The sequence below is a fragment of the Lactuca virosa genome, chromosome 1 (genome assembly GCF_052849685.1).
Source record: "Lactuca virosa cultivar CGN04683 chromosome 1, Lactuca_virosa_CGN04683_v6, whole genome shotgun sequence".
In the NCBI taxonomy this organism is placed as follows: Eukaryota; Viridiplantae; Streptophyta; class Magnoliopsida; order Asterales; family Asteraceae; genus Lactuca; species Lactuca virosa.
The window spans coordinates 96043061-96056336 of record NC_136426.1 but is presented as its reverse complement, the minus strand read 5'-3'; the positions used below and the strand labels follow the sequence as shown (position 1 = coordinate 96056336).

The 13276-nt window shown below is 35.6% G+C and overlaps 1 protein-coding gene across 1 annotated transcript; it reads right to left on the bottom strand.

Annotated features, from left to right (window-relative positions):
- Positions 1–11233: 11233 nt before the first annotated feature.
- On the bottom strand, positions 11234–13051 carry LOC145105731 (putative pectinesterase 14). The gene is made up of 5 exons (XM_079042811.1): positions 12593–13051; positions 12333–12504; positions 12030–12236; positions 11708–11949; positions 11234–11615 (listed from the first exon to the last, which is right to left on the bottom strand). Exons 1-5 carry the CDS (start codon positions 12979–12981, stop codon positions 11468–11470), a joined length of 1158 nt encoding a protein of 385 aa, XP_078898937.1. The 5' UTR covers positions 12982–13051; the 3' UTR covers positions 11234–11467.
- Positions 13052–13276: the final 225 nt, after the last annotated feature.

The window sequence follows — 13276 nt, the reverse complement described above, 5'->3', positions numbered from 1 at the left end:
CACGAACCTTCGTTCGTTAAAAAAAGAACCACAAGACAATTAAGTCAGGGGTAGTTATCAATGCCTAGGTTGTGGTCTGAATATCATGAGGTATGTAACCCCCAGACGCACCCTATCCAGCATTGAACTTTGCCTAGGCTGTGGTCTGAATATCGTGAGGTATGTAACCCCCAGACGCACCCTATCCGGTAATGGAAACACTGACTAATGCCTAGGTTGTGGTCTGAATATCGTGAGGTATGTAACCCCCAGACTCACCCTATCCGACATCGAGAATGGAAACACTGACTAATGCCTAGGCTATGGTCTGAATATCGTGAGGTATGTAACCCCCATACGCACCCTATCCGGCAATGGAAACACCGACTAATGCCTAGGCTATGGTCTGAATATCGTGAGGTATGTAACCCCCAGACGCACCCAATCCAGCAATGGAAACACTGACTCATGAAGCTCGTCCGATTACTTCATAAAAGAAATGAAGACTCCAAAGCTCTTCAAAATAAAAGTATAGGGAAAAGACTAATAAAGTACTCCCGTACGCTCCCGTACCCCGACACATAATAGTGTCAAAAAAGAAGAACTATCGGATGAACACATAGTTCAAAAACACCTAATGAACATATAGTTCGAGAACACCTTATGAACATATAATTCAAACATACCTACCGATTACGAGTCTGCTAACGTTCCACTGGACTAACTAAAATAGTCTGTGGTCGTTGTCTATACTCTGCTAGATGACTAGATCATCTTAAACATCGATACCTCTCATCACTTTTTATTTCATCACATATCATCTAATTCATCTACCCATGTTTTACCCAACATATTTGTAGATAAAAATACATATACAGTTTAAAACTTGTATAAAACATCTATTCAACAGTCACCTTAATTAAACAATTAATATAATTACACATAGCACGTATTTTAAAGAAAATACTTCTGATATATGTGTAAGGTGAAAGTGACTATACACTCACATGATTTAATGATAATCGGGCAGCACTTCGTTTCCTAAAACGATCGTTTCTAATAAAACCGGGAGTTTTATTGAGAAACCGGGCTCTACAAGGGTCAGGCTTCGAAACCAAAAAGATAAATTTCTCGGGCTTCTCGGGCACTTCGGGACGTGTTTCGGGTGCTATAATCGATATCGGGGCTTTGGGGGATGTTAAAATGGTGAAAATATTGAAAAAATGGGTGAAAAGTGCCAATTTTCCAAAAGTACCCGGGAAGGCTCGCAAGCCTCCTATTTATAGGTGAGGTCCGAAGTCGGCCGAGAGAAGGGAGTCAGCACCGAGGACACGAGGCAGCAGGAGGCTCAGACACGTCTCGCATGCGAGGCCACGCTTCAAGCTTCAGACGAGCCTCATCACCGGTGATTAAGCTACTCGGACACGGGGGTGCACACGCGTCGGATGTGCGAGGGCCGAGACTTCGGTCGAATCCGGAAGCGACACGCGGCTGCCAGCTGCTCGGATGACTCAGCCATTTCGGACACGTGGCACATTTTGGGCGAGGGTGACGTGGCTGAAGCCACCTATCGAAATTTCTCAATTTTTGTGCAAAAACTTCTAAAATCCATAACTTTCGCATACGAGCTCCGTTTTTCACGTTCTCTATATGCACGCGTAGGTAAAATTATGCTCTACACCTTTCGTTTAGACTTTGTTGGCTAATTTTGATTTTAATTTTTATATTATTATATTTAACAGATCGGGACAGGAAATCCGTTAAAAATTCATAACTTCTTCACCTGACGTCCGTTTTCGTCTGTCTTTTTACCATTGTGCTACTATTAACGAGACCTTCGATTCTCGTTTAGGTCGTGTTGGCTAAAAATCACTCGATCTAAAATTCGAGTTTTTAGTTGTCTACTTCTAAGCTGAAACTTCGAAAAATCATAACTTCCTCATACGAAGTCAGATTTGGGCGTTCTTTTTATACATACTCTCGGTTTAACGAGCACTACGACTTTCGTTTAGATCACCAAGGCTAAAAAGTATTTTATCAAAAACTCACTTTTTACGACATTCGGCACCATGCCGGTTTTGTCGCGAAACTTCGACATGTCATAACTTCTTCGTTATAACTCGGATTTTGGCATTCTTTATATATCTGTAATCCTTGTCACGACCACTACAACTTTCTTAATAGATATCGGCTTTATCTAATATTTATTTTTGACGCTCATTTTTATTCTTAATTAATTAAACCCTAATAATTAAGTATAAAACACAAATTTTCACATAATATTCACATAATTCCTTTTCATTTCTTCTAAATGAGTTACAAAGGTTAACCTAGAATATTATGTCAATATTAATGCCTAGCCTAGAAACACGGGCATTACAAGCATAAATCTTATCCAAGGTCATGGAGTTGCTTCAAACACTAAGGATTCATTTCCAAAATCCAAAAAGGGAAATAATCTCATGTAAGCAACCAGTAATGGGACGGTATGAAATTTATACCTTTTATAGCCTAAGGATTGATGTAGAAGTAACCCTTAACAGCAACAAGTCACATCTCAAGCTTGAATCACCCACTCCTTCTTTAAGGAACCTTGACAAGCCAATAATACACGCTTTTTCACCAAGAACACACACAAACACACACATACACACTCTAAGGTTTCTCTCAAAGGGATGGAGGATGGAGTTGAGAGTAAACCCTAGCCATAAAGTTATTAGAATAGGACTCAAGACCTAAATCTAGGGTTTTGCGTTCTGGTGCCTCCAAGTTGTGGCTATTACACGACCATGTCGTGCAGATTAAAAATGTGCTTTCCTTTTCTACTGTAACCATGTTGTGGTGCTCATCCACCACCACGTTGTGGTCACCAAAAATCCTGCATTTTGAGAGTCTAAATTGATATAATTCCCAAAAGAATCGTACTTGGAACGGATGCTACATATTTGCTTGATTAGAAGCTAGAGAAAGAGCAAAGTTATTGGTTGTTTAGCATGGGATTTTGTTGCAATTTGGGATGGACCTTCTTTATATTACCATTGAGGTTCATTTTGAATGGAACTCTTATGTCCCATTTTACTAACCTACATAACAAATTGAATTATTTTAGAAAGTTATGTTGTATTTCCTAGTACCATTCATAAACCATTTGGAGTTATAGCTTCTACTCAGTTTTAGATAATGCTATTATGCCCTTATTTGTTACATTAAATATTGGTTTAATAAGGATTCTTATGTTGGGGTCCAGATTGTCAAGATCGTAATCTTACCTAAGATCTATTTACATTTTGCAAGATCACGATCGTAGGATCGAATTGAGATCAAAAGATCCTACCAAAATAAATTCATATTCAAATTTTCTTGCAAGGTCCTGGGATGAAGTATACATTATAACTTTATTTTGATTAAGACATCAATAGTGGAATCAGTTTTAACTTCTTAAGTATGAATTATAACTTTTGTTGCAAACTGTGAAAATTAAGAAAAAACATCTTAATTAGAAAAAAAAATCAATGTGAGCATGTATAAATAAATACATAAGATCACAAATGGATTATTATGAGTCTGTTTTCCTAATTTAAGAATAATTAATGAAATAATGATGTTCTATGAGACTTCATGCAACTTGTGATGCTCGATTTCAAGTTAAATAGAAAACATTTCTAAGACTCGACTATATAATAAAACTACAAAGGTGAGATCGGGATCACAATGTGATCGAGATCGTTTTTCACTTATAGGATCTTAAAATTATAAGATAATGAGATCAAAATCAGGATCTTAAAAACCATGATTGCACAACAAAAATAGTTACCTTTAGTGATGACAAATAACGTTGCAATTGATGCCTCAAATCGTCGCTAATACCTTTAGCGAGGACAAGTCTTCACAAAAGGACCGTCGCTATTACCTCGTAGCTAATACTCAAAAATCATCGCAATTAGTGTCCTCTCTAATAGTTGGCATCACTAAAAGCCCTCATATTCACTATTAGTGTCGTCTCTATTAATGTTCCGGCCACCGGTCAAAGTTTTTTCCGACCAAGCTTCCCGGAGGCATGCGTCTTCGCAATTAGTGTAGGTCATCGCAAAAGCCATCGTCGCTAACTCTTTTCTTTAATACAATTTATATATGATATTAATTTATATATTATAAAATGCAATATTTACAAAAATACATAAATCATAATCTACAAATATACGTTACATAAAACATCAAATAACATTATATATATATATATATATATATATATATATATATATATATATATATATATATATATATATATATATATATATATCACATTACATTAAACATGTAATATACCACATTACATAAATGATCTAATAAACAATAAATATTAGTCGATCCCGTCCATAAATTATCTAATAAGCCCATAATAACATCATCCATAACATAAAACAAGAAATGTTACATCCCCCAATTCTTAAGAACTGATTAAAACTTTTTCTTGATGCTTTAGGTTATTGTGTTGCTGAAAATCCAAGTTTAATTAAAACAGTTTGAGATAACGTAAGTTATTTCTTTTTATTAAAACACCATGGATGTCACCATTAATATCCAAACATACATTACAACATAAATACTAAAAGTTCCTAAAATATTATAACAGACACATCACTTTATTTCACTCGGCATCCTAATTAGACTTTGGCAACCTTACATACGCTTCCTGTGATGCACATAAAATGAGTGGGTCAGGTTTGGGAAACCTGGTGAGATGCATATGGTTTTCAAGCCCATAATATATTAATGATAATATATAAAAACATTCATCTAATAAACATTATACGTATAATCTGACATAAGACCACCTACCTTGCCCAATCGATTATCATAAATCCTAACCAATGATTATCTAGAGGAATCACCCTACCTAATAAACTCTTTGAGTATCTGGTCGATTACACAGCTAGGGGAGTCCATGACCAGTGTAAGTCATATAAAGGCAACCAATGTTCAGAGTTATTGATATATGGTATCCCATTTTATCTACTTCTGTGGGCTATAAGTCCACACTAGCAATGTAATTCACTAGACCGCCTAGAATAGTCAATTATTGTCATCTACTCTGGTCAATGACCCAAACATACTTGCCAGTTGTCTGATCTAGACCCACCATTTTTGGTCATCCAAGAAAGAGGAGGAATATGACACTCCGCTCGGATCTCACACTCTACCCCAAAATGAGACCTAATCAATATCCAACTTATTGGGAACTAAACAACTTTTACAAGTCTTATTATAACTAATCCAGACTTATACTAAAGGCAAATCTATGTCCCATATAGTTCCTAACAGGCAGTACTATCATAGTTATATAAATAACACAATATATAGATAATTCAAGTAACAAGTAATTTTCCTAAGTATAAATACTTTTATTAAAATTGTGTACTTGATAGTAACCACGCACTCACCTAACAAAAGTATGTGACTCGAGGTTAGGGCAATGCTTTGCCTTAACACTTCTCAAAGACCTAAGCGTATAAAGCACTAAGTCTTAGTCTAGTTTCATAATCTTGGTGACTATATAATGATAGACTAGATTCCTGAATAATCTCAATGTCTACATCAAGATCTATCAAGTAAGGAATAACCAGGTAGGATCATATCGGTGGTAGGATCCGCTTGGTATATAGAGTTTACTGTTTGGAAATCTCACTTTAAAATCCTCACTAATTCCACCTAGACATCATTCCTGTAAGAAGATCAATCAATAGAGTCACTTTGGAATCATTGATCAATCTTAGTTATAGGTTCATAATAACGACTATGACTATAATTATAAGTTACACTTAAAGTAGAGTAAGTGTAGCTCAACTTACAAAGTATTTTGCTGAAAATCGGGAATTAAGCAGGCAGAACTCTGACCCGAAAAGACTAGAGATACGAGAAAATTTTCAGAGATGATCTGAAGGAACTGGGTAAGAAATGATGTTGGAAATCGGAGATTATATAGGCCCAAAAAGTGAAAGCACACCGCACAACCTGTCTGGTTACGCCATGCAAGTGGTTGGCACGGTGACATGGCGATTGTTGAGTGGTAACACATGTTACATTCTTGTGGTGGGTCAGAAGTGTGTCATACTGTGCATGGAAATTTTTGATTTCTTCAAAAATGCATATCTTTTTCGTACAAGCTCTGTTTTATACGAATTTTATATATACGTGCCTATCGACGAGTTCTACAACTTTCGTTTAGAATATGTCGGCTAATTCTCACTTTATTTTTAAAGCTAATTTTTTAACAGGCTTAAATTGTTAAACTCTTTACAAAAATCATAACTTTCTCATATGTTATCCGTTATCGACTGTCTTTATATCGGCGAATAGGTATTGACGAGATTTTCAACTCTCGTTTACATAGTTTTTCCTAACAATTAACCGATTTCAATTTCGGTTTCTGAGCTGTATAGTGTTGCGCTGAAACTTCGAAAAATCATAACTTCCTCTCACAAAGTCAGATTTGGGCGTTTTATATATGCACTATTTTCCTTTTTTTCCAATTACTATGACTTTTGTTTAGATTATTTTAATCTTTTATTTTTAATGTATATTTTAGCCCTATTTATTACATTTTAACGTAAGATTTTACACAGATATCATGTACTTCTAATATTTGTAGAATTCACACAAACATATATATATATATATATATATATATATATATATATATATATGAATAATTTAATTTTATTTATTCTAAAAAATTTACAATAGTTAACTGACAAGGTTACAAATTTGATAACTAAGCCTAGCAGGAAACACGGACGTTACAATTCTCTGCCCTTTAGGATGATTCCGTCCTGGAATCATGCATCAACAAACAAATGTGGATAGTGACTCTTCATATCGCTCTTTGTCTCCTAGGTGAGGTTTGGCCCTATCGAATGTTTCCATCGCACTAGCACTAAGTTAATCATCTTGTGCCCTAACTTCATTGTCTTATGGTCAACGATTTCTTTAGGCTCTTCGATCAACCTTTTATCCTCATCAATCCTTAATTCTGAAAGTGGTATCATATTAGGTTCTCCTCCCTCGCACTTCCGTAAAGAACAAACATGAAAGGTTGTATGAATACCTTCCATTTCAGGCAATAATTCAATCTTGTAAGCCTGTTTCCCTATCTTCTGAAGTACTTTGAATGGTCCACTGAAACACAGACTCAATTTCCCACTTTTACCGAATCGAATAATTCCCTTCCATAGAGAGGATTTAAGTAAGAATTGATCTATGATTTCAAACTTTAAAGTTCGTCACTTCTTATCTGCATAGTTCTTCTGACGACTTTGTGAAGCTAACATTCTTTCTCGAATGATCTTTACTTTATCAGCTGTCCGTTGAACCATCTCAGGACTAACAAATTGTTTCTCTCTTGCTTCTAACCACCTAGATGGTGTACGACAGTTCCTTCCGTACAATGCTTCGTAAGGAGGCATCTTGGTGCTTGATTGATAACTATTGTTGTAGGCAAATTCCGCTAATGGTAGGTGATCATCCCAACTTCTAGTGAATTCTAACGCACATGCCCGCAACATATCCTCCAAATTTTGGATAGTTCTTTCACTCTGTCCATCCATTTGAGGATGATAGGTAGTACTCAAACATAACTTCATGCCCATTTCTTTTTGCAAACTTTTTCCAAAATCCTAAGGTAAATCAATTGTATCTGCTTGACACGATCAATAAGGGTACTCCATGAATGTTGACAATCTCTTTCACGTAGGTTTCTTCCAACTTCTCCATTGACCAGTTTTCTCGTGCGACTAAGAAATGCACACTCTTTTTAAATCGTCTACTATAACCCAAATCATCTCATGGCCCTTCTTTTTCACTGGCAACTTAGGTATGAAATACATGGTAATGTCATCCCACTTATCCATGGGTGCTGGTAGAAGTTCCAAGTCTCCATATGGCTTCTGATGTTGTGCTTTTACTCTTGCACAAGTCACATATTTAGCCACATAAGTTGCTACATCGACCTTCATAGTTGGCCACCAGTAATAGGGTTTTAAATCAAAATATATTTTGGTGCTGCCTGGGTGTATAGAATACATGGTCTTATGGGATTCTTCCATAAGAACATCTTGTATTCCGCCCATCTTTGGCACCCAAATACGATTTTTGAATGTCTTTAACCCTTGATAGTTTTCTTCGAACACTAACATCTTGCCTAGACTTTCTTCCTTCTTTGTATCTTCAGCTAAGGCTCTAGTATGAGATTCTTTGATCTTTTCTACAATCGTTGAAATCATCTCAATCTTCAACGATCTAGCTCTTTTCTGTTCTGGATTTACCTTCCTACTCAAGGCATCGACTACAATATTTGCTTTACCAGGGTGGTAAAGTACCTCATAATCGTAGTCCTTGAGTAGCTCTAACCATCGTCTCTGCCTCATATTCAATTCCTTTTGTGTAAGGAGATATTGAAGGCTTTTAAGATTTGTAAACAATTTGCATTTGGTTCTGTAAAGATAATGTCTCCATATCTTTAGCGCAAAAACTATTATTCAAAGCTCTAGATCAAGTGTTGGGCCGTTTTGCTCGTGGGTCTTCAATTGTCTTGAGGCGTAAGCTACTACTTTGTCTCTTTGGGTAAGGATGCATCCGAATCCAACTCTAGAAGCATCACTGAAAACTGCAAAATCATTAGTTCCTTCTTGTAGGACGAGGATTGGTGCTTCACATAACCACTTATTTAATTCACTAAAAGATTTTTCTTGTTTCTCTCTCCAAGTGGAGGCAGCTCCCTTTTTTTGGTCAAGGATGTTAGTGGAGCTGCAATAGAAGAAGTTTTTTGGATGAATCTTTGTTAGTAACCTGCCAATCCCAGAAATCTATGAATTTCACAGGGATTCTTTGGTGTCTCCAATTTCAAAACAACCTATATCTTTGTTGGGTCAAACATTATGCCCTTCTGGCTAACCACGTGACCCAAAAAATGTATCTCCCAAATCCAAAAGTCACACTTGGAGAATTTTAGATACAACTTCTCCTTAAAACCACCAAAATAAGCAAAATTAGAAAAGAAAGAAGAAAAATAGAAAGATAAAAAGAACATGCTATGCAAATGAGAAAGAAAAATGTACATTTGTCTGTGGAGAAGTTCGTCGGAGAATTGGATTGTCGTCGGTACAACAGATCGATTGTCGCTAAGGAGCTGGAAATCACTCCGACGGTAGAAGTGGGATGTGCCCGTGGTTACAAATCGATGGAAAATATGAAATCGCCAAAGTTCGCCAGAAAAACATTGTGATCGTCACCGAAAATTTGAGAGAGAAATGGAGGATGTATTAGTTGTTGCGACCTGTTGGGGAACAAAAGGTCGTACCCTTCAGTGAAGACGCCTTTAGCGGCGTCTTTTGAACCTTTAGCGGCGACGAGTTGGAGAGAAAATTACGCGCATTTTTTTTGTTAGTTTTAGCGGCGACACTATCGTCGCAACTGGAGTTGTCGCAACTAACCGTTGTCGTTGGATACAGATGAAATCGTAGGGCCAGGACTTGATCCGGAGGCATTCACACGGATCGCCGATAACACCCTTTAGCGACGTCAGTATTAGCGGCGACCCAACCCTTTTATTGACGACCAAAACCCGTGTTGTCTAATGTCGTCTCTAAAACTACCTGTCGTCGCTAATGGTGTCGTCCTAAAGTAAATATTTCTTGTTTTGTTGGGACTATTAAATGAACATTTAACGTTTCATATGCACCAGGCGAAGGAAGTGGCAAGAGTTACAAAGATTGTGCGTAATTTTCTTTTGATATTCTATGATTTTACATTTTCCACAAGTAGTTTTTTTTTTATGTTTCCAGTTAATTTTCATATTTTTTTTCTTGGTATACCTCTTATAACGAATACCTATGCATCCGAATCTTCATCACCTCAAATCAACATTAATCATCAACAAACTTTCGTAGCTGCTCCACAAGTTCCAACTATTGTCACACATCTTCTAGCCGTTGCTACACCACCACCAATAGTGACTACCGAGAAGGAAAATGAAGGGTCAAATTTATTTGATAATTTATTTCATTAACTTTGGAAAATATTAGTAATGTCCTCATACATATACATTACTTTTAATTTGAAAATTATATTTTTTTTATGTAATGGGTTATCTTTATTTGTATCTGTAATACTTTTTATGTATTATGAGACATGTATTATGCATGCTTTGTATGTGACAAATTATATTTTTTATGTAATGGATTATCTTTATTTGTATCTATGATACTTTTTATGTGTTATGAGACATTGACTATGCTTGATTTTTAATATTAATATATTTAGAAAATATATATTTTATAAAAACATAAACATCATGATGCAAACAACGAATGTATTAAAAGATTAGGAAAAAAATTTAAAAAATAATGTGTCAAAAATTATGACATGCAAATGGTTATAGATGCTTGTTGTCTGTTTTTATGACAAAACTTTCAATAACATACATGGTTTGGCATCTATGCCATTTACGGTAGACAATGTCTCTGTCGCTAAAGATTTTTTTTTTCTAATAAGATTTGGAGTTCAATGACCTTTAAATTTTTCAATAGGAAAAATTCCAACTTTTTAAATTTATTTAAGATATGTTACACTGAATTTAATAGAGTTTAATGAACTATAGAGTTGAATGTTAAAATTGGATGAAAATTGAAATATTTGATGTAACAATACATATAAAGTGTTATATAGACCAAACAATAAGTCCATGTCTTCATGGGAAATTTGGAAGTTCGCAAATGGACTACAAAGGTAATTCAATAGTAACTGATGCTAGAAGGTGAAGCCATCATGGTGATATGGGAAATCTAGAAGTTCATAAATGGCCTCATTTTTAAAGACTTTAAAAGAAGCAGGGATCACATTTTATTCAATTGTATCACCATTATCATGCTTTTATTGAATGCCGTCTAAAAAATAAGTCCATGACTTTGGTGTTTTACCTTTTATTTAGCATTTTCAAGATTAGAAGGAAAGTTTATCGTTGTTTCTCCACGTAACTATAAGTGCATGTGTTATGTATGTTACCTTTTCAAGCCATTAATGAGTGATTTTAAGTGAAGTTGCGAGCACCCTTGCATTATTATCATTCATATCATTAGTTAGTTATTGTACAAGCGTTTCTTATATACATCATTTATCATATTTGAATAGTTTTCATATATCTATTATATATGTTAAAAGCAACTTTTTAATTATTTCAATAATTCTACTGTTCTAGTGCTATTAACTGTATAACCCTTTTTCAGTATGTTACATCAAAGAAAAAACTCGGATCTTATGAAATGCAAAGTACTTCTCATACTAGTTCATCACTTACTGCTAGAAGATGTCGTTTCTAACACCAACCATGATAGATTTTCACTTCATGCAAGCTTCTCGCAGATCATATTGACCAGTCCTAGAATACGTGTCAAGGAATGACATGAAGTTGAATATATATGTGTTCTAAATGTTCTTACAGTTTAATCCATTCATTTCCATCAACGTAGGAGATATTCATGAAAGGAGATGCATCTGCTAGGGTCAGTTGCTTTGCGTATTTAACCCTAGAATGGCTTGCTGCTCCTGGACCCGAGCACCCATACTCCCCAAAGAAAATTGTCCTGAAAATAAATGTTAACATTAGACAAGAAATGTTAGTAACATTGATAAACATAAGAAACAAATGGTGTAGAAAGACTAAAATAGCCATAACTGATCTCTTTTGGGGTCTCTCCAGTCATTCCATCCATCAGGAGAAACAACTTCAGACATGAAAGTTTTTGAGAAGACGATAGTTGAATATATACCCCAAGCTCTACCAAGCCACACCTTACCTCTTCCTTTTATCTTACAATTCACAAACGAAAACCCGGTTTTCTCTTTAGTCGACTCCCTCTTTTGTGCTGCTATAGCTCCAACATTCTTATTATTGACTAAAGAGATAATTGTACAATTCTATAAAATAAATAAATAAATAACTAGTTAAAAACATGTAAATCTTTTCATCCAGGTTTTCTTGAAGAAGTGATAATTACCTCATAAACTGATCTAGCATTCCCAAAGATAAAGTCAACTGTTCCTTCGATATAACATTGTTTGAAATAATGTCTTCCTTCAGCATCATTAAGAGTGTCTTGAAATCCATAAAACCCGCAGTTATAGAAAGCTGCTTGGTCACCTGCAATTCTCAGTGCCAAAGCTTGTGCTCCGATTACACCTGGCTCTGGACGAGGAGCTGTGTTCTTTGCCATCAGAGAACAAATTAAGCATATTAATTTTAAAAAGAAAAAAAGAACCTATGTTTTAAACTTCCATTATGTTTAATTTAATTGCATTACCTTGAAGCCGATGTCGTAAGCAATGAAATTTTTACCATAAATGCAAACTGTGTAGCTGTAGATAGTGCCGTTGCTTGAAGCCGCAGTGTCATTCCACACTATCATTGTCTTGAGACGGCCCTGGCCTTGAATTATCAAATTAGTCTTCTTCTGGCTCACTAACACTTTCTCCCTGCCACAACAATAGCATTTTATTGGATTTTAAATGCACATTGAACACGGCTTATAAAGGCAAAGATTGCATGATCAGGAGACATTACTTGTATGTGCCCGAATCAAGAATGATTAAGGATGCTTTCTGGCTGTTTTCTGGAACAGCGTCCACTGCCTTTTGTAAACTTTTGAATTTCCCACAACCCAAATGATCAACGGTCAGAACTAGCTCGACCTTGTACTTCGATATGAGTGGAGACTTCCACTTATTTTCATCACAAGTGGCCTTATCACCCATTGTTGGGCCAAGAATCTGGCTTACGAAATAAAAGATCTCAGAAATTCCAGTTTGCTCATAAACTCTTTTGAAAATAGAAAAGACTTCACTTCCCGTTGAAAATATAATATTGGTTGATTTGGTGTAGAAGGCGAGTTTGATGAAAAGGATAGCCATGGCAGTTGCTGACGACCAAAATAATAATCTTTTGGTGTTCATGGCTTTGGATTAAAGGGTTGTGGTATTTTGAGTAAAGAACTATTTTCGGATATATAGTTATACTCTTTTTAATATGATACCTCTACATATTACCATGTACGATACAACCTTATTTTTATGCTCAAACTAGACAAAACACACGCGTTGCAAATAAAACTATAATGATTAAAATAATGAAAAATGTGTTGTTTACAATAATATTAGCGATGAGCATATGGACCGGGGAACCGGCCGGAACCGGTACCCGATGGAACCGGTCGGGCCGGGACTGATACTAAAATTTCATCAATTTTTG